General features: G+C 52.4%; 2 protein-coding genes across 3 annotated transcripts in view; both read right to left on the bottom strand.

The window, feature by feature from the left end:
• STK10 (serine/threonine kinase 10) overlaps positions 1 to 16,583 on the bottom strand; it is a 124,170-nt gene extending 107,587 nt beyond the window's left edge. Inside the window, exon 1 of one of the 2 annotated variants that reach the window (XM_034656737.1) lies at positions 16,236 to 16,583. In XM_034656737.1, coding sequence (XP_034512628.1) covers positions 16,236 to 16,391 — 156 coding nt within the window. In that variant the 5' untranslated portion in view covers positions 16,392 to 16,583. The remainder of the gene's footprint in view (positions 1 to 16,235) is intronic. The other variant, XM_034656736.1, reaches the window with a different exon arrangement.
• LOC117801560 (translation initiation factor IF-2-like) lies at positions 16,510 to 17,191 on the bottom strand. The gene is made up of 2 exons (XM_034656739.1): positions 17,091 to 17,191; positions 16,510 to 16,953 (listed from the first exon to the last, which is right to left on the bottom strand). The coding sequence occupies exons 1-2, from the start codon at positions 17,144 to 17,146 to the stop codon at positions 16,545 to 16,547; spliced, it is 465 nt and encodes a 154-aa protein (XP_034512630.1). The 5' UTR covers positions 17,147 to 17,191; the 3' UTR covers positions 16,510 to 16,544.
• Between the last annotated feature and the right edge of the window lie 1,812 nt (positions 17,192 to 19,003).

The raw sequence follows: 19,003 nt of genomic DNA, 5'->3' as shown, positions 1-19,003 counted from the left end.
GGGGGGATGAATGGAAGAGAGGGAGGGTATGGAAGGATGGGCATGTGGGAGGATGGACAGATGGACGGATGGGAGCAGAAGCACGAATGGGCGGATGGGAGAACAGGTAGATATGAGAGAGGAATAAAGGAATGAAAAGTAGGACTAGACAGTAAACATCAATTAAGTCTTTTTCCCAAAAGGCACTTGAGCCTGCCTTGTTGTTGGCTTCTACGAATACCAGACTCTCTCCGGCCCTTGATAATGTAGCCAAGACAGTTACTTCCACAAATGCCTAACCTACCGCATCCCACCATGTCCCTACCTTGTCCAACCCAGAAATGGGCAAATTTCCAAGTGATTTGTGGAATGGAAACGGCACGGGACCTAGGTTCAAATTCCAACTCTAACACTTACCAGCTCAGTGCCCTTTCAGGAAAGCAAGAAACCAGGCTGTCGCTTTCTGACAGCCCCGTGGACAATTCCAGAGACACAGGAGAAAGTTTAGAAGCCACCGTGGATTAATCAATCAACTACTGGCTGTTAATCAGTCCACTAAGTCCTCTCTTAGAACTGTGTATTTTTGATTTTCAAAAGCCTAAAAGCATGTCTACCTTGCTCACCAATATATCTATTATTACGTTCAGCCATAGTATACACTAAGTATTTTTTTTTAAGATTTTATTTATTTATTTGACAGAGAGAGACAGCCAGCGAGAGAGGGAACACAAGCAGGGGGAGTGGGAGAGGAAGAAGCAGGTTCCCAGCGGAAGAGCCTGATGTGGGGCTCGATCCCGGAACGCCGGGATCACGCCCTGAGCCGAAGGCAGATGCTTTAATGACTGCGCCACCCAGGAGCCCCTACACTAAGTATTTTAAAACAACAGATGGATGAATTGGTGCTCATATCTGTGTGCAAACAAAAAGAAATGATGCCCCCCACATAGGCACAGAAAGGAAAGTGACAAGAAGTCCATTTTCTCCTCAATATATTTATATGCCTGAATCTCTCGCTGGTCTCTGGTTTTGAAGTGGTCCCCTCTACACCTCGGAGAAGCCAAAGCCTTTGACTGAACAGGACACACACAGTTAACGAGTCCTGCCAAGTGGACAGAAACCACTTCGCTATCAATAATCTCTGGGCCAAGTTTCAGCTTGCGACAAATGAGACGGCAGAGTCTCAGAACAGGAGACACTTAAGGACGTAAAGATTGTGAGGCACAAAGCAGAGGGCTGGCGTGCCTTCCAAAGCCGGCCATTTAATACCCTCTCCCTCAGGGAAGAGAAGCCTGGCGAGCCATCCGGGCACAGCAGGGAAACCCGGAGCCTCCAAAGCCTCTGGGCTAGCACATGAAAATACCAAAACCCAACAGGATTGGCCTCAAAGACACCACGCCACGGCCTTGACCGAAAACCCGGGCAACCTGTCCAACTTGGCCAGGGAGGTAGGAGCCTTCAGATCTCAGCTCTTCAGAAGTGATGGGGATCCAGCCCCACCTACTGCTGATAAAGGAGGTGAGAAGGTGATACAGGGCCTCTGCTCCCACCTCTCCTGAGCTCCCGCTCCCTGGAGGAGGGCCCAGAGAGGAATGGGTGCTGAGTCACGGCAGGAGGGCAGCCTGGGGTCAATGGCCCAGGGGAGGGAGAGAAGAAGGAAGCAGCTTGAGCCAGGGCCTCCTCTGCGACCCGCACCAGCCGCACAGCGTACAGGGCTTACCTCACTCCACCGTCACCACAACCCCGGGGGACGCGTGCTCTTAGCAGCCCCACTTTCCAGGCAGTTCCAAACCTCGGAGGTGAAAACTGCTCCATGTTTTCAATCAACAGTACTTTCTGTGCTGTTTTTTATTATTTTAAAAGCAACACACACTCATTAAAGACCGTCTTCAAGATATAACATTACAAAGAAGACATAGCACCCATAATCCCTTGAGTGGACCTAGAAGGTATTATGTTAGGTGAAACAAAGGAAACAGGAAGACAAATACCCTATGATTTCACTTATATGTGGAATCTAAAAAACAAATAGACTCTTAAATACAGAGAACTAGTGCTTGCCAGAGGCGGGCCGGGGGTGGGGGAGAAATAAAGGGGATTAAGAGGTACACACTTGGGGCGCCTGGGTGGCTCAGTCAGTTAAAAGTCTGCCTTCGGCTCAGGTCATGATCGCAGGGTCCCGGGATCGAGCCCCATATCAGGCTCCTTGCTCCCAGGGATCCTGATTCTCCCTCTCCTTCTGCCTGCCGCTCCCCTCTGCTTGTGTGCTCTCTCTCTGTATGTGTCAAATAAATAAAATCTTTAAAAAAAAAAAAAAAGAGGTATAAACTTCCAGTTATAAAATACGGAAGTCCTGGAGATAAAAATACAATATGGGGAATATAGTCAATAAAACTGTGATAACGTCGTTTGGTGACAGATGGTGACCACGCTTACTATAGCGAGCACAGAGTATCACACAGAATTCCTGAATCATCCTGCGGTTCCCCTGCTGCATTTTGGAGCCCCTCCAGTATGCCGCGGTGTGGCCATATCCACCTTAACACTTCCCAGCTGTGTGACCTCAGGGGACTTGTGTGACCCTCACGTTCCTCCTTCGTCCACTAAAGATGTTCGTAGCTCCTGCCTCACAGGCTGCTGTGAGCGTTCAGTGGGTTCACACATGAAAGATGCTTCCAACGGAGCTGGACCGTAGTGAGCACCCCACAAACATCTGCTCATTATTCTCTCGCTCTCCACAAATACATGCTTCCCTACTTTATAAAAGTGGGATTAGGGGTGCCCGGGTGGCTCAGATGGTTGGGCATCTGCCTTCGGCTTGGGTCGTGATCCCAGGATCCTGGGATCGAGTCCTGCATGGGGTTCTCGGCTCAGTGGGGAGCCTGCTTCTCCCTCTCCTCCCCGCTGCTGCTCTATCTCTGTCACTATCTCTGTCTCTCTCCCTCTAGAATAAATAAATACAATCTTTAAAATAAAACCAAAACATAAATAAAAGTGGGGGCGCCTGGGTAGCACAGTCATTAAGCATCTGCCTTCGGCTCAGGGCGTGATCCCGGCGTTCCAGGATCGAGCCCCACATTGGGCTCCTCCACTGGAAGCCTGCTTCTCCCTCTCCCACTCCCCCTGCTTGTGTTCCCTCTCTCACTGGCTGTCTCTATCTCTGTCAAATAAATAAATAAAATAGTTAAAATAAATAAATAAATGTGGGCTTGAACTGCACACACGGACCGGCGGTTTCACCGAACAGTACGCATCTATGTTGTCTGCAATGACTGTCCTACCATTTACCAGAGGTCACAAACAGCCCTTTGGGTCACAAAACACTCCTCCCCAGCGTCGCCTCCCAGAGCTACAGACCGTTCCACTGAATGGCAGGTCCAGCACAGATCGGACCTACTGTCAGGCCCCCACACCACCCCACGGTGCTGCATCCAAAGGCCTGAGACTTATTCCAGATGCCAGATGGCTCTCCAAGTGGTTGGGCCACTTCAGGCCTCGGCGTCACGCAGGCGGGTAGCCCGCCCCCATGCCCTGGCTAACACTAGACCTAAAACGTGTGAAGCTATGCTCAGGTCAGTCCCGCTGTCTCCTGGCTGCGTGTCCTTGGGGACTGGCCTCATAAGACAGAGGTATAAAGACAGAGAACTGTTGAATCATTATGTGGTACAGCTGAAATACACATAACACTTTATTAATTACACTTCAATTAAAAAAAACCACCCATAATCCCAGAGATAACTGCCTTTAGCCTTTGGGAGTACCTCCTACCAATATTCCATGGTGTGGGACAAGCAGTATGTCCCACTTGTGAGAGAGACAGTATTATCCCCATTTTGCAGGAAAGGAAACTGAGGCAACGTCCCTCGCCCCACGTCACACAGTAAAGACAATGGCTGAGCTGGGACTCAGGAAGTGAAGGGCACCAGGTCGGGAGCCCCAGAGGCGGGGCTCCGGCGGCAGGTGGGGTGCTCCACGGGTCTTCTGAGGATCACCTTGCTGGCCGCGGCGGAGGCTCTGCACAGAGAGCAGAGGCTCGGCACACGGCTGGCCCGGGTTCCTCATTAACACAGGCACCAGTCCCCCCTCCTGGGTCAACATCAGCAGGAGTTTCCCTGTCACCTCAAAGTGGGGGGTGGAGGGCACCTGAGGAAGGAGGAGGCTTGAAAGAGAGCTGGGGCCCTAGGGCCCACCAAGACGCACAACGCACAACGAGGGCAGCAAGAATCTCAAGGCCAAACAGGGAAGCGGGCCAGTGCTGATGGGGTCATTGCCTCAGGGTGACAAAGCCAGCTTTGATGGTGGCAACCGACTCCAAGGCCAAGAATGGGGCCCGGGCTCCCAGACAAAACAGGCTGGAGCTTTCCAGGAAGGAGGGCAAAGGCAGGCGCGCCCTTTCCACCAACCAGAGTGGCCTCGGCCGCCCCCGACTGACCGGCAGGGCCACGGGCAGCAGCGGGGCTGAGACTGCGAAGCGGAGCCCCTTTATCACTGAATCACGCTCGCCGTCATAACAGGGCGAGAGAGAAGCTTCAGGCTCCCCCGCCAGGAACCCATGCACCAACATCGATGCAGGAAGCAGCCTCCTGCATGACAAACAAGGGGAGGTGGGCCAGGGGCCTCCAAGGACTCTGCCCACCAATCCTCAGGAAGCCGGTCTGGTCCATCAGCAGAAAGAATCGTGACGACAGCCACCTTCTCTTCTCCCTCCATTCTGAGCACTGTGTGAAGGACTGGCCATGACTCAGTCTTCACAAGTTTTCTCAGGGAAGCACTATTTTGATCCTCCATTTTCCAGCTCAAGCTACTGAGGCTCAGAGAGGTGAGGTGACTTTCCCAAGGTCACACAGCAAGTAGGCAGGGAAACTAGGAGAAAGCTCCGCACTGATCCCCGGGCCTACGCACGTCATCACAGTGCTGGGCCTGCCCAGAGGGAGGAAGGCGGGCTGCCATTTACTCATTCACGGTTCACTCACTCAGCAGAAGTTAACTAAGCCTCTCCCATGAGCATCTACTGTGTTAGCCACAAGAAGGTCCTGCCTTCAGGGACCTTACAGCTTCCGGAGAGGAGAGAAAAGAAAATAAACAAGGAGACACACTAAAGAAACCTAATCTGTGACTGGAGCTCTGAAGGAAATCAGCACTACCACCTAGGTCAGGGAGGCACTGGTGGACAGGGCAGGCCTCTCTGAGAGGGGACATGTGAACTGAGACCCAGGGGATGAGCAGGAGCCCTGGCTGTGCAGAGCAGTAGGAAGAGAGTGGCAGGCAGAGAGAACAGCAAGTGCAAAGGTCCTGTGACAGAAAAGGGATATACTTCCTTCAGCTCCTCTCAGTGGCCCCATCCCCCCACCCTCCAGACAGAGGCTGGCTAGAGTTAACTCTTCAGTCACCAGCATGTGGTTAAACCTCTTGGGTCTCAGGGCCTGAATTCTGGCTCTGGTATTGCCTGTTAGTGTAAGAAAACAAAATAAGCAAGCTATGGGGAAAGAAAGAAAAAAAAAAACGCAGCAAAGGAGAAAGCAGAGAGAAAGGGGAAGAGGAAAAGAGTGAGTGAAGCGGAAGGTGAGTGCAGGGGACGGAGGGAGGGAGGGAGAAGGGGCGGGGAGGGAGGGGAAGGGAGGAGGAAGCACCCAGGAGCACCCGGAGCCTTAGGATGCCGTGGCACAGCAGGCCCACACCCACCAGAGCTCCAGGAGGAGGCCAGGAGCACCCAGCTTCCCCACCGTGACACTCGCCCACTTCCCCTGCCACTTCCTCTGTGAGCCAGAGCCCTGCCTACACCCGCTCCTACGCAGGTCACCACTTCCTGTGTGTGACAGGCCACCCCCACCGTCTGGGGGCTCAGACCCAGCTGAGGCTGAGGCAGGCTTAGGAAGGAGGGTCGCATTCCTGGGCTCCAAACACACCAAGGCCACAGAGACACCACACTGAAGGGACCCTGGGTCCTCTCCTCACGCCCTTTGTCTTTCCCTCCATACTGTACAGGAGAAGGCACAGGCTTCTAGCCAGAGACATTGAGGGTCAAGTCCCAGCTTTGCCACGGAAAAGCTGTGTGAGTCTCAGCAAATCAACCCACGTGCCCCCCTGGGCCTCTGCTTCATCAGCTGTGCAGTGGGGCTGCTAGCCCCTGGCTTTCATGCGGCTAGCAGAAGCATAAATGATGAACAGAGAAGAGCAACTCCCCACTCACTCACCTTGTTCACCTTGGAACCCACAGGGCCTGGCACACAGTAGGTGCTCAATTAGTCGTTCTAACAGCTAACGTTTATCTGAGCTTTTCTGAGGTCCTGAGCCAAGTGGTTTCCATGGGTTATTTCACCCTCCAACCCCCTTATGAGGTGGTCCTAGTCCCAGCGCCACTTTGCAGCTAAAGACACAGAGGCACGCTTAAGTACTTTTCTCAGGATCCCACAACCCACAAGACGTAGAAAGCCAGAGTTTAACTCCAGAAACTCATCCAAGTTCCTGTGCCATCTCCGATCCCCGGCAAACGTGAGCTTCCCTTCCCTCCTCACCCTCTCTGCTTTCTTGCCTCCTCCTTATAACCATCCCTTGCTCTCTAGAATCTTCCTGCCACCCACCCACGTACAACATCTTGTTCTTGGGCTGGTTGCCTTCCATCAGTTACTTCCTCTCCCCGGGCTCTGACCGGGGCCCCGGCCACAGCTCTGGCCTTCCCTCCTACCCCCACCTGCTATAGCCACCAGGGTGTGGCCACTCTGTCCCAGCCTTCACTCATCAGTAGCCACCCCGGCCTTGCACAGCCAGGAAACCTGGCTCTGGCACCCCCTAACTCCCCTTCTCTGGTGACCACCCAAAAAGAGCTCCTCTCTAACATTGCACGAGGCTGCCCTGGTCAGGCCCTGGGGACTCAGGGCAAGCAGGACATTAGCTGACCTCAAAACCATCACAACCAAATTCCTCAGCCTGCCATTCAAGGCCTTCTTGACTTGGTCCCAAATAGTGTTCTTGATCTGGCCCTGCCCTGGCCAGCCCTTCCGGCCAAGCCCAGCTCCCAAACCTACTGACCACTGGACTCGAGGAGGCAACTGCAATGTATACAGGGGGCTGGAAGGAGGGCACAGGGTGGGGCTGAACATCAGAGGCCAGATCTGCACTGTGCAGGATAGTGGCCACATGTTGCTACTGGGCACCTGAAACGTGGCTAGTCCAGACTGAGATGGGCTGTAAACACAAAAAGCAATTTCAAAGACTGAGTACGGAACAAGAATACTGAAGTCTCTTTTGGGGCATCTGGCCAGCACTGTCAGTAGAGTGAAAGACTCCTGATCTCGGGGTTGTGAGTTCGAGCCCCATGAAAATAAAAAGTTTTTTTAAAAAACAAATCAGTAAGTAAATATCTTTTCCATTCCATATTGATTATTACATGCTAAAATGATACTTGGCTACATCACGTTAAATGACATATACTATTACACAGGTGGCCGACAGACACATGAAAAGATGCTCAGCATCACTCATCATCAGGGAAATGCAAATGCAAACCACAAAGAGATACCACCTCACACGGGTCAGGAAGTCTTGTATCAAATACACAAGAATCAACAAGAGTTGGTGAGGACGTGGAAAAAGGGAAGCTCGTGCGCTGCTGGTGGGAATGTAAAGCAGGGCAGCCACTGTGGAGAAGAGTATGGAGGTCCCTCAAGCAATTACAAATAGAGATACCAGGGGTGCCTGAGTAATGCTGTCGCTGAAGCCTCCAACTCTTGATTTCGGCTCAGGTTGTGATATTGAGCCCCGCGATGCGCCTCACGCTCAGCAGGGAGTCTGCTTCAGATTCTCTCTCTCCCTCTTCCTCCTGCCCCCCACCACATACGCATGTGCACACACTCTCTCTCTAGATAAATAAATGTTTTTTAAAAAAATAGAGATACCACACAACCCAGTATTTCCACTACAAAGTATTTACCCAAAGAAAGCAAAACACTCATTCAAAAAGACCTCTGCGCCCCTCTGTTTACTGCATTATTTACAATAGCCAAGATACGGAAGCAATTCATGAGTCCACTAATCGACGAATGGGTAAAGACGACGCGGTGTTATGCATTACTATTAGCCATAAAACAGACTGAGGGCTTGCCATTTGAGGCAACGTGGATGGGCCTAACGGGTATCATGCTAAGTGAAGTCAGTCAGAGAAAGACAAATGCCATATGATTTCATTTATATGTGGAATCTAGAAAACAAAACAACCAACCAAAAACAGACTCCTCAATACAGAGAATACACTGGTGGTAGCCAGAGGGAAGGGGGGCCTTTATGTGAAATATGATTTCGAAACAACTTCAGCGTTGGTTCAGCCACCGTGGGAGCCACACAAATCAGTCCACAGGCCATACCAGCCTCCAGGGCCACTGACTGCCAACCTCAGGACTTACTCTATGGTCTCTTTCCTGGGCCAGGCTTCTCTCCAGCTTGCTATGGCCACCGCACCTGCCCTGCCTGGTGGCAGCCTTCCCCTTTCCCCATGAGCCCTGCCTTTGTCCAGCTCACTCAACCCGGCAGAACCCGCTCTCCCTCCCGCCACCCCGGGCGCCCGGCAGCAGGGGAGGCCGAAGGCCACACTGAGCACCTCCTAGGAGCCAATGCTGTGCCTTTCATGTGGGGTGAGTACTTGGCTCAGCCCCACCCTACACATGAGGAAACAGGCTCTACACATAAGAAACCAGCCACTGGCCTGAGATCTCACATCTACGAAGTGGGACAGCCAGGATTTGGATCCTAGTCCATCTGGCTGCAAGGCCTGAGTCTTTCATCATACACTTGGGGACTTGACACACAGACGTGAATTAATACTGTTTGCCAAACCGATCGAGCCAGCTTGTTTGTATCAGGCAGTGGAGCTCAGCTGGAGCAACTTTGCCCCCAGGGGACATGTGGCAATGCAGGGAGACATTTTTGGCTGTCACAACTGGGGGGCCCCAGGGGGAGGAGGGACCAGGACTGGTGGTATTCCTAATGAATAGAAGCTAAGGCTCCTGCTATCATCCTCTCACGCGGGACAGCCCCTCCCACAAAGTATTCCCACCCGAACCTCAACAGTGCCAAGGTGGGGAAGCCCTGCTGTGAGACACGAGCTACCTTCACCCGCCAGACCCCATGACCTGACCTCTACTGCTCCCCTGCTTGTACACGCCCACCTCCATCCCTCCTTTTCCCTCAGGCTCCTCTTTCCAGCTTATCTCTTCACTCCGGCAAAAGACACGGTAGACACGGCATCCCGTGATGGGGACCGAAACTCCCCCCAGCAATGATGATGGCCAGCACAAAGAGCTCCGCCCACCCAGACACCCTGGCCGGTTGGAGCTTACCCCGACTCACACCTGTGCAGATGGACCACGGAGGGACCCAAAGAGCGACCGACAGTTACCTTCCCCTCATTAGAACATGAAAATCTCCGCCCGAGGAGGAGCGCAAGCCCCCTAAACACAGCATACACTGTATGCAGACGCAGGTTTCCTTAAGGCGCACGCGGGACCTTGAGGCCGCCTCTACCTGCAGTGACAAGGCTCCCCTTCCTCAGTACTCATCCTAACCCTAGACGAAAGGAACCCGTTCGTTCTTGCTCAGGAGTCTCCGCCTTGGAAGTCCAGCCCGTGATTTCCTTGGTTGCTGCAAGTTTCCTTCGTACAAGTTCACCTGGTGTGGTCTCCACCTGGGACTCATCAAGAAGCGAACTCGCACTGGTGGGCTCTCCCTACAAACACTATTTCTTCCTTGTCCCCAGGGAAGTGGCAGTCACTAGTCAGGACCTTCTCTTTTTGATACCACAAAAATCAACAATAACAAAGTATCGGGGTGCCTGGGTGGCTCAGTTGGTTAAGGGACTGCCTCCGGCTCAGGTCATGATGCTGGAGTTGCCAAGACTGAGTCCCGCACCGGGCTCCCTGCTCAACAGGGAGTCTGCTTCTCCCTCTGATCCTCCCCTCTCTCTTGCTCTCTCTCAAATAAATAAATAAAATCTTAAATAAATAAATAAATAATAAATTCAGCTTAAAAAAAATAACAAAGTATCTTCCTTTCTCGCCCACTTCCTGACTGGGAATCAGGTGCTAAGTGTACGGTTCCTCCCCGGCTCCCCCAGTCCTCCTCTCCTCCAAATTATCTTGACCCCGTGCAGACAAGAGCCTGAAGCTCAGAGTGCAAGGTCACTGGCCCTGCTTGAAACACAGAGCCCACTGAGCCCCAAATTTCTTCTCGTGACCACCCTGTCCTACTGCCCTCAGCGGCAGCTGAAACTGGGAGTGACCATGCAGGGCTGTTTTCTGGGGGCTGTGGGGCGGGCAGCCCCTGGGGTTGTCCCCTGGTCTGCGTAACCTCAGAAGGCCAGGGGACCCCACAGGGAAGTGGGGGTTGGGGTTCTGCTTAGTTGTTGAGCTCACGTCACGCCAGGGCCTGCTCTGGAGCCAGCCAGAAACCAGCCAGCAGTGTTAAATCCGCTGCTCACAAGCGGACCCCCTGAGGTCCGCAACACCCCAGGAAGCTAGGGCCAATGGAGTTTAGGACCAAGCCAGGAACCCATTCACAATAGCATGGACTTCTATTTAAAAACACTATGCTGAGCGGAAACAAGGTTACTGCCTGGGGGCAGATCTGTTTCCGGAGGAGGGGGGGGGGAGGCACACAGGCCGAGCCCTGGGCAGCCCCAGAGGAAGCGGAAACCCAGGCCTTAAAACTCCGGCAGGAGAGGAGGTGAAAGCAGGGCCTAGGCCGGTAGGGGCGGAAGGCCTGAGAGCTGGCTCCCACCTCCCTGAACCTCTGCTTTGTCTGAACCAGCGGTCAGGGCAGGATGTGGCCCTTGAAGGGTGAGGGTTAACAATGGGGCTCTGGGCTGGAGGGCACCTGACGTCCTCAAGTAGGGCAGACCCATCCAGGGCCCCAGGGAACTCGGGGATTGGCCCTTGGCCAGAGCAAGGGACGAAAGGAGCCTCTACTAACTTCTCTCGCTTTTAAAAATCCACCCTCAAAGAGGCATTCCCTTCCACCCGGGAATTCCCTTCTGAGAGTTGAGCCTAAACAGGATTTAAAACACAAAAAGAACTTTTCTAGCAAACCCGCTCAACGGACAGCTCTGCTCTAAGGCTCAGTTCGGAAACACCGATGTTGTCCCAACACCACTGATAGATTACAGAACAACTGCATCCAAACACTAAATTCAGGTTTGCTTGGGTGCCGTTTTGTGGGCTAGAAACATTAGGTGAACAGAAATCACTGCACCCAGTCGAACCCATGGTGAAGAAACGCCCACATCGCCCAAGCATACACCTGACATCTGTCAGGGGCCTGTGGCCCACACCACATCTGGGGTCCCACTTAGCACCTGACTTCAGATAACGCTCCTCCCACTGCTTCCCCTGCAGCCACGGCTCCTGCCCCCACGGCCAAAGCACCCGGCGCATCGTTACCCGCCAGTGCTGTATGTATTGTAATATCCTTGTATGTCTTATCCATAAACTTGCGTACAACTGCATCACCCGTTCCTTAGGTTCCTGTCTTTTTTTTTTTTTTTTTTTTTTTTTTTTGTGGCTCCTGCTGCAGTCTTTAAGTGCTCTGCCCTTAGCACCTTGTCTTAGGAGGCTTTTAAGGTTCTTACTGATTTTGCTCAGCACCAAGATCTTTTGGGGAAGGCATTATTTACCTTAGAGCAGAACTGACTGTATTATGTAAAGCTCTTAGCACAGCGCTCGGCACCTAAATAATGAGCACTTAATCAACTAGGACTTGTTTAAAAAAAAAAAAACAAAAAAACATTACGGGCGCTGAGTGGCTTAGTCAGTTAAGCTTCCAGCTCTTGGATTCGGCTCAGGTCATGATCTCAGGTGGTAGGATCGAGTCCCGCGCAGGGCTCTGTGCTCAGCACACAGTCTGCTGAAGATTCTCTCTCCTCTTTTCCCTTTCCCCTCTCCCTGCACCCCCCGCCCACAAACACACTCTCTCTCTAAAATAAATAAAATCTTAAAAAAAAAATAAAGTTAGGGGCGCCTGGGTGGCACAGCAGTTAAGCGTCTGCCTTCGGCTCAGGGCGTGATCCCGGGGTCCTGGGATCAAGCCCCACATCAGGCTCCTCCGCTGTGAGCCTGCTTCTTCCTCTCCCACTCCCCCTGCTTGTGTTCCCTCTCTCTCTGGCTGTCTCTATCTCTGTCAAATAAATAAATAAAATCTTTAAAAAAAAATAAAATAAAATAAAGTTAAATAGCCAATAAGATTAAAATCAAGGCAGCACTGAGCCATCCCAGAAGGTATGCAGGAAGCATTTAGAATAATACAGAGTTTTAGGAATGAAAGACAGTATGAAACACTGTAGGTATGTAAGATCACAACCCGGCATTAAAACGTTTTTTTCACCATAAAAAATGATAAAGCCTGTAAGGAAACAGATCAAAATGTGAAGAGAAATTGATGGGACTTAGGGTGATGCTTTTCCGTTTACCTAAAAAAATGTTCCTTGTATGCTCAAAATTTTGCAAAACCATACACCTCTTAACAGCTTAAAGGTCACATAAGATCAAAACCAAAGTAATTTTCATGAAGCAGAAAAATGGGGCACCTGGCTGGCTCAGTTGGTGGAGTGGGCAACTCTTTGTCTCAGGGTTGTGAGTTCGAGCCCCATGCTGGGTGTAGAGATTAGTTAAAAATAAAATCTTTAGGGACGCCTGGGTGGCTCAGTTGGTTAAGCGTCTGCCTTCGGCTCAGGTCATAATCCCAGGGTCCTGGGATCGAGACCCGCATCAGGCTCCCTGCTCAGCGAGGAGTCTGCTTCTCCCTCTGCCTGCCGCTCCCCCTGCGTGTGCTCTCTCTCCCTGACAAATAAATAAATATATTAAAACATAATAAAAAAATAAATAAAATCTTTAAAAAGGAGGGGAAAAAAGGCAGGAAAGTCATCTCAGCCTGCTAACCCAACTCTTGATGTCTGCTCGCTCTGCACTCAGCACGTGAGTACCCGCCCTGCTGCTGTAACAGAAAGCACGTCCTGCTTGAAAGCACCTTTGTTCCACTCAAGATGATATCAAACACTTCCTCCCCTTTCTACCTTGTCTTCAGAATAAAGAGGATGTTTAGAAGCATTCTGAAATGATAAAGGACAAGAATTTTGAAACCACATACATAGAGTGTAACATTTGCTTTGTATCAAGTAATGAGCTAGAAATGATTTTCTTTTGAACTCAATTTGCACTGCATTCGGTGAGAATGACCCTGACTCTGCCCAGAATGAATCCTACCCTTCTCTTTCTCTCCCGAGGCCAACTATTCATTAGTTTATCAGGGAGAAGAGAAGAAAGGGGACTCCTTTCTTGAGACTGCTAATGTCTAGGCTTTGAGCTTCTGCAAGACGGTCGGTCGTCAGGAAATCTGCAGTCAGAGTCCTGTCCTAGCAAGCATGTGACAAATTGAGATTTCTAAGGCAGCATACACCAGGGAAGGCCTCAGGAAGGACTTTCCCATGCTGGCTGCCAGGAAAACCTGCTCGTTCTAGGACAGAGAAAAGAGACAGCGCTGGCCATCACTTCCCAGTTCACAGCCAGCTAGCTGCCCAGGCACTGTGACAACATGTAAGTTCTGGTCCCAGCCAAAAAACCTAGATGGAACTTCTGGCCTTTGCTGCCCCAGTGGCCATGCCAGGGAACAAGGAAGTGGAAAGGAGTCCCGGTTACTGATTAGAGTCTTCAGTAAAGCACTACCTGATTCCACTTCAACTTGAAGGAGCTGAGCAAAGCCGCACATCAGAGTAGGAGGCACGGGTGACCGGGATCTTCAATCCAGGGTGGGTCTTCCATAGTGGGTAACTAAGGAAAGTCTTAAACTGAAGCTCAGAGCCTTGGGTTCTAGTCCCTTCTTCTCCAGGGGCCCCAGTATCCCCACATAAAACATGAGGCTGGGCTGGATGAGCGGGTAAGTGATATAACATATTGTCCAGGTATATCAGCCATCACATGGCTCTCTTGCTCTAGCTCTCCTTTGTCTTAATTATGAGAAAATCATGGGTGCGGGGAGGGGGGAGCTGTGGTGCAGCCAGCTCACAGCTTTGAGAACTAGATTCACTTAAAAAGGGTCCACTTGCTCTGGAGAACCAGGGGACAAAATAACTTGTGAATCAGATGCGCTCCTTTGTATGAAACTTCCAGAGTGGCAGGGGAGTTTTACAGGGCTAAAGCGGGCGGAAATGACAAGCGAAACTGACAAGGGGAAATCTTGCCAGCATAAAAGTAAAGTTCTGCATTTAGACTTAAAAGAAAATGAGGGGCACCTGGGTGGCTCAGTGTTTTGAGTGACCGACTTGGTTTCAGCTCAGCTCATGATCTCAGGGTCTTGAGATTCAGCCCCGCTTGGGCTCTGTGCTCAGTACGGAGTCTCCTTGAGATTCTCTCCCTCCCCTCTGCCAGCCCCCCACCTCCCACCAGTGCTCCCATGCTCTCTCTTGCTCTCTAAAATAAATAAATAAAATCTTAGGAAGAAGGGGAGGGGAGGGGAGAGGAGGGGAGGGGAAAAAAAAAAGAAAAGAAGCCATATGGAGCCAGGATACACTGGGAGAAAGGGACAAGCTTGCAATTGAAAGCCAGCCCCTATTGGAGAAAAAAAATACCAGTGCTAGCCAACAATATGCAATAAAAACATCAACTGAACCTTCTGGAAAAAGGAGAATGTGGTAAGCTGACCAAGGGTCCAGCTGCCCTCTTGATGGTCAGGGCACATCTGGAAGGGCAGGGTCTGTCTGGAGAAGGCAAGAACCCTGGCTGTGTGTCCAGGGAGAGAGATGCAAGCCTAAGGACAGTCTCCTAGGGCCACGAGGAGGAAGATGCCACCCTGAGAAGGGTAAAGAAAGATGTGCCGCCTGGCCTCAGAAACATGCAGAGCCCTCAAGAAGAGAGGGGCAGCCAATCAAGGCAGCCTGAAAGGCATGGGTGTGAGCCATACAGAGGCCTGCTTCTCCAACCACAGGACCTCTGCTCCAGTGTGGGGTTCCACCCTGTAACAGGAAGTGCGGGCTCGGAGGGGTGGTGGTAAGGTAACAAACAGGCACCCAGATGGGCCCCCTTAGCCTCAAACTGCCTCTAGGAGCAGTACTTCTCAAAAGGAATGTGCTTAGCAATCACCTGAGCATCTTGTTCAAATGCAGACTCTTAACTTAGGGCTGGGGTGGGTCCTGCCATCCTGCATTTCTAAGGAGCTCCCAGGTGATGCTTATGCTGGGTCCTCCCGGGACTACACTTCCGGGACTACACTTACGTAACTAGGCTCCAGACCACTTTCAAGGCAGAGGGCAAGTCCTGACCAGGTGTGCCCAGAGAAGCCCCTTCTGTGGTCCAGCAATCCTGGGGTCAGAGTGGTGCACAAGCTACTGGAACCCGAAGGAGGGTGCTGGTGTCTTAGGAAGGAAGATCTCTCCTGTAGTTATACAGCAACTTAACATGGGGGATTCTCTCAGGAAAGGTTTCCTGGGGGAAAGGAGATCAGGGAAAGGGTGGAGTCAAGCCCTATGTGTTTGCGTCCCCAGTACAACTCAGCAACTCAGAATTGGTTCACAGGAGCAGACACCAATGACCTGCTGCAAACGTGTCTAGAATTAATCAGCTCTGCCCCACCCATGCCTCCACAAAAGCTCTCGGCCCCCTTATTCCTCCAGGGAAAGGTGACTGAAGACTAGAAGGCTGTGACTCACAATCAAATCCGATCCCCGAAGGGCAATATTCACAGGGCCCTGACCTCCCCTCCCCGCTGCCCAGCCCGAGCCCACCTTTCCAAGCCTAACCCCTCACTCTAGAGCCACCCCTTTTTCTGGCTCATTTTCAGGTGCGTCCCCCACTCCACCGATCCCAACCCTTCCAGACTCGGCCCAGTTTCTCTGTCTCCACGCCTCGGAGCGTTCTCACAGCGTCTGTGCGGCCAGTTTTAAAAAGTATGCTTAGAATCAGTTTTACAGCGGATGCGTCGTCTCGGATGCCAAGGTCCTATAAGCGCCCCTTTGTCTCCCCCTGCGGCGCCGAGAGCGGTGCCAGACGCACAGGAAGTACCCAGAAACGGAGCTGGGGGCAGCGGCCGTGCCCAGAGGGGGCGCCCGGCACGCAGGGACCAGCCGGGCTGAGTGAGGGTCCCCAGGGCGGAGCGCAGGACCCTGAGTTCAAGACCGGCAGCCCCTCTGCGCCCTCCTCAGCCGTGGCCAGGGCTGATGGGGGCCGGCACCCCTTCCTTCCGGAGCCGCTCCACGCTCCGGGGCCACCCACCCCCAGCGCCCTCACCTTGTAAACCTTTCCGAAGGCGCCGTCGCCCAGCTCGCCCACGATCTCCCACACCTCGTTGGGGTCCACGTCCCGGCGGACGTGCTCATATTCGCGGGACTTTCTCTTCTCGAAGGTAGACAGGCGCAGGATGCGGCGGAAATTGGCAAAAGCCATGGCTGGGGGCGCGCGAGCCGGGGGACGAGGTGGCTCCGGCTCTGACTCGGGCTCGGGCTGTGGCTCCGGCTGCCGCGAGGAGGAGGAGCTGGAGGACGCCGCGGCGCTCGGGGGTTCTCCCCAGACCCGCCCTTCCCCGCAGCCCGACCCCGGTCAAGTGCGCCCCGGGCTGCGCGCGGCGGGAGCACCCGGAACCGCGCAGGCGGCCGCGGTCCCCGCCCCCGCTCGGTCCCGTCCTCGGGGCCGCCTCCCGACTGCCCGCCCCGCTCGCGCCTTACTCCCGCCCAGCCAGCGAGCCCCGGGACGCGTTCCCGGGACCTGGCTCCGCGCCCACCCACGGCCCGGCTCCACCTGCCGCTCCCCGGCAGCGCCGGGAGACCCCTTAATTGGCTGCGGGCACTCCCCGGCTCCGCCCGTCGCCGCAGGGCACTCTGGAAACTGTAGTCCCCCGCGCGCCGCGCGTCCGCGAGGTACCGCAGGGCTTGAAGAGAGTTTAGGGCATCCCCCGGCGGGACGGGCCCGGGTCTGCGAGGCCAGCCGCGCCGCGTGGCTCGCTAAAGGTCTGTGGGAGCGAGAGGGGAAGAAAATTGGCTTTCGCGAATGCCCACTGATTGGCGCCCAAAGGCCAAGAAGGTGAAGGGAATTAATCATTGAATCTGCCCCGCCACTACCCCGCAAGCCTGCTTTGCCCGCGCCTACTTTTCAGGTAGGGACGCCCGGCGGGCAAAGGCACCAGCCAGCCCCAGGCTGCACATCCTGCTGGAGGATCCGGTGCGGGTTCCTCGGCGTGGTGCTGCCTCCTAGTGCACGAAATGCTGCGCCCCTTGCGGCCGCCGCCAGTCCCCGGAGGCCGGGGCTTCCCGGCTCGTTTCCTGCTTCCCAGGGGCTCTCCCCTACAGGATCCACAAACCGGCCAGCGTGAGAGGGCTGGGAGAAAGAGCTCCTTGGAGACTTTTTTATCACATGCTTCATGATGGATCTTAAGATATGTTTGCATATTTAGTAAAAACTTTTTTAGTCTTAATTTCCCAATTTTAAAAACCGAGCTCATTACAGATAGTTTTCTTTGCCAACCATCATCCTCGATCCTAGCTGTTTGACTCGCTCCACTGCCCCGTATCAGTACTGTTCACTGTCTATAGGACAATTATACTTTTATCTAAATCTACAAGGTGATTCTGTGAAAGTTGATAAAAGGAAACTACACTAAAGTGGAATTGGGAGGCTAGAAAGGGGAGCCCATAGCGCTCGATGTCAATTACAGGAGAATCGTCAATTGCAGACTCCAACCTAAGAATACTCTACAGAAAAAATCATCAATTACAGGGCGCAACAGGAAAAGAAGCACATTGCGCCTCGGGGAAGAAATCCACTACTCTGGTAACTCAGCCAAAGGAAAACCATCATCACCCTGAACTCCTGCTTTTCTCCAATAAGGTTTCCTTCAAAACAATTCTTCCCAACTTCCTCCTTCTCCATCAAATAAAGTTCCTCTCCTTTTTTTGTTGGACTTGCCTATGGTTTTGCCTTAGCTTGCATGTCCAGAATTGCAACTTTCTTTTATTCTCATATAAACGCATTTTGTTGGTAAAATAACTGGCCGTTTTATTTTTTAGGTTACGTTTCCAAGTAGAGTGTGCTGAGGGGTGGGCAGCCTGCAAAGGTTATTACGGTTACTCTACCTCATAATCAAATGGAATGTCAGCAAATGTCACACTCCAGGAATCCCCACCCCTACGACAAATGTCAGTGTTGAGATGTTTTCACCCCTTCCTGAGCAGTGTGCAAATAGGATACGTAGTTCTAAGTTTGGAAAGCTAACTACAGAAGCCTGGGAGGCTGGTGGTGGCCTGCGCAAAGGGTGCCCCGAGTAAAGTTTGCCAAGAGGTTTGAAAGGTCCCTACACCTTACTGAGCAATTAGAATTGTAGAGAGTCTGTATCGCTAAAAGAAGGAAAACTCTCACTGAGTAAGCCCATGTTGAAACCTCCCCCAACTAGCTGAAAGGCGGGTCTTTCAATAGTTCCATTCATTTGACCAACTTGGTGAAGTGGTGGGGGAACAAAGGGAAAGGCTTTCCCACTGGGAGCCGGAGGCTATGACTTCACAGAAGCTGTAGGTCTGAGGGGACAGAGGTTGGAGCCTCAGCTCATCCCCAGGCCTGTGCCAAACCACCCAGGGCTTTGTGACTGGCTCTGTGATCACGCAAGAAAAAAATGGAATGAAAAACAAAAATGGGGGCGCCTGGGTAGCGCAGTCGTTAGGCGTCTGTCTTCAGCTCAGGGCATGATCCCGGAAGGCATTCCGGGATCAAGTCCCACATCGGGCTCCTCCTCGGCTGGGAGCCTGCTTCTTCCTCTCCCACTCCCTCTGCTTGTGTTCCCTCTCTCGCTGGCTGTCTATCTCTGTCAAATAAATAAATAATCTTTAAAAAAAAAAAGAAAAGAAAAACAAAAACAAAAATGGAGAGGTTCACTGAAAAACATTAAGTGAAAAAAGCCAGACACAAAAGACCACATATTATTATATGACTTGACTGATATGAAATGTCCAGAAGAGACAAAAGACCACATGTTTTATGATTCCATTTTCATGAACTATCTAGAAAAGTCA

This window comes from Ailuropoda melanoleuca, chromosome 3 (assembly GCF_002007445.2).
Source record: "Ailuropoda melanoleuca isolate Jingjing chromosome 3, ASM200744v2, whole genome shotgun sequence".
NCBI lineage: Eukaryota > Metazoa > Chordata > Mammalia > Carnivora > Ursidae > Ailuropoda > Ailuropoda melanoleuca.
Note: the sequence above shows the minus strand (reverse complement) of the source record. Positions and strands in the feature narration are given on the sequence as shown.

Bases quoted from the DNA above. Each gene is read 5' to 3' on its own strand.
- LOC117801560 (XM_034656739.1), bottom strand. From the start codon at position 17,146: ATGTGCAGCCTGGGGCTGGCTGGTGCCTTTGCCCGCCGGGCGTCCCTA. The intron at 16,954-17,090 runs GTAGGCGCGGGC...TCGCTCCCACAG, and splicing joins CGGGCGTCCCTACCTGAAAA to ACCTTTAGCGAGCCACGCGG.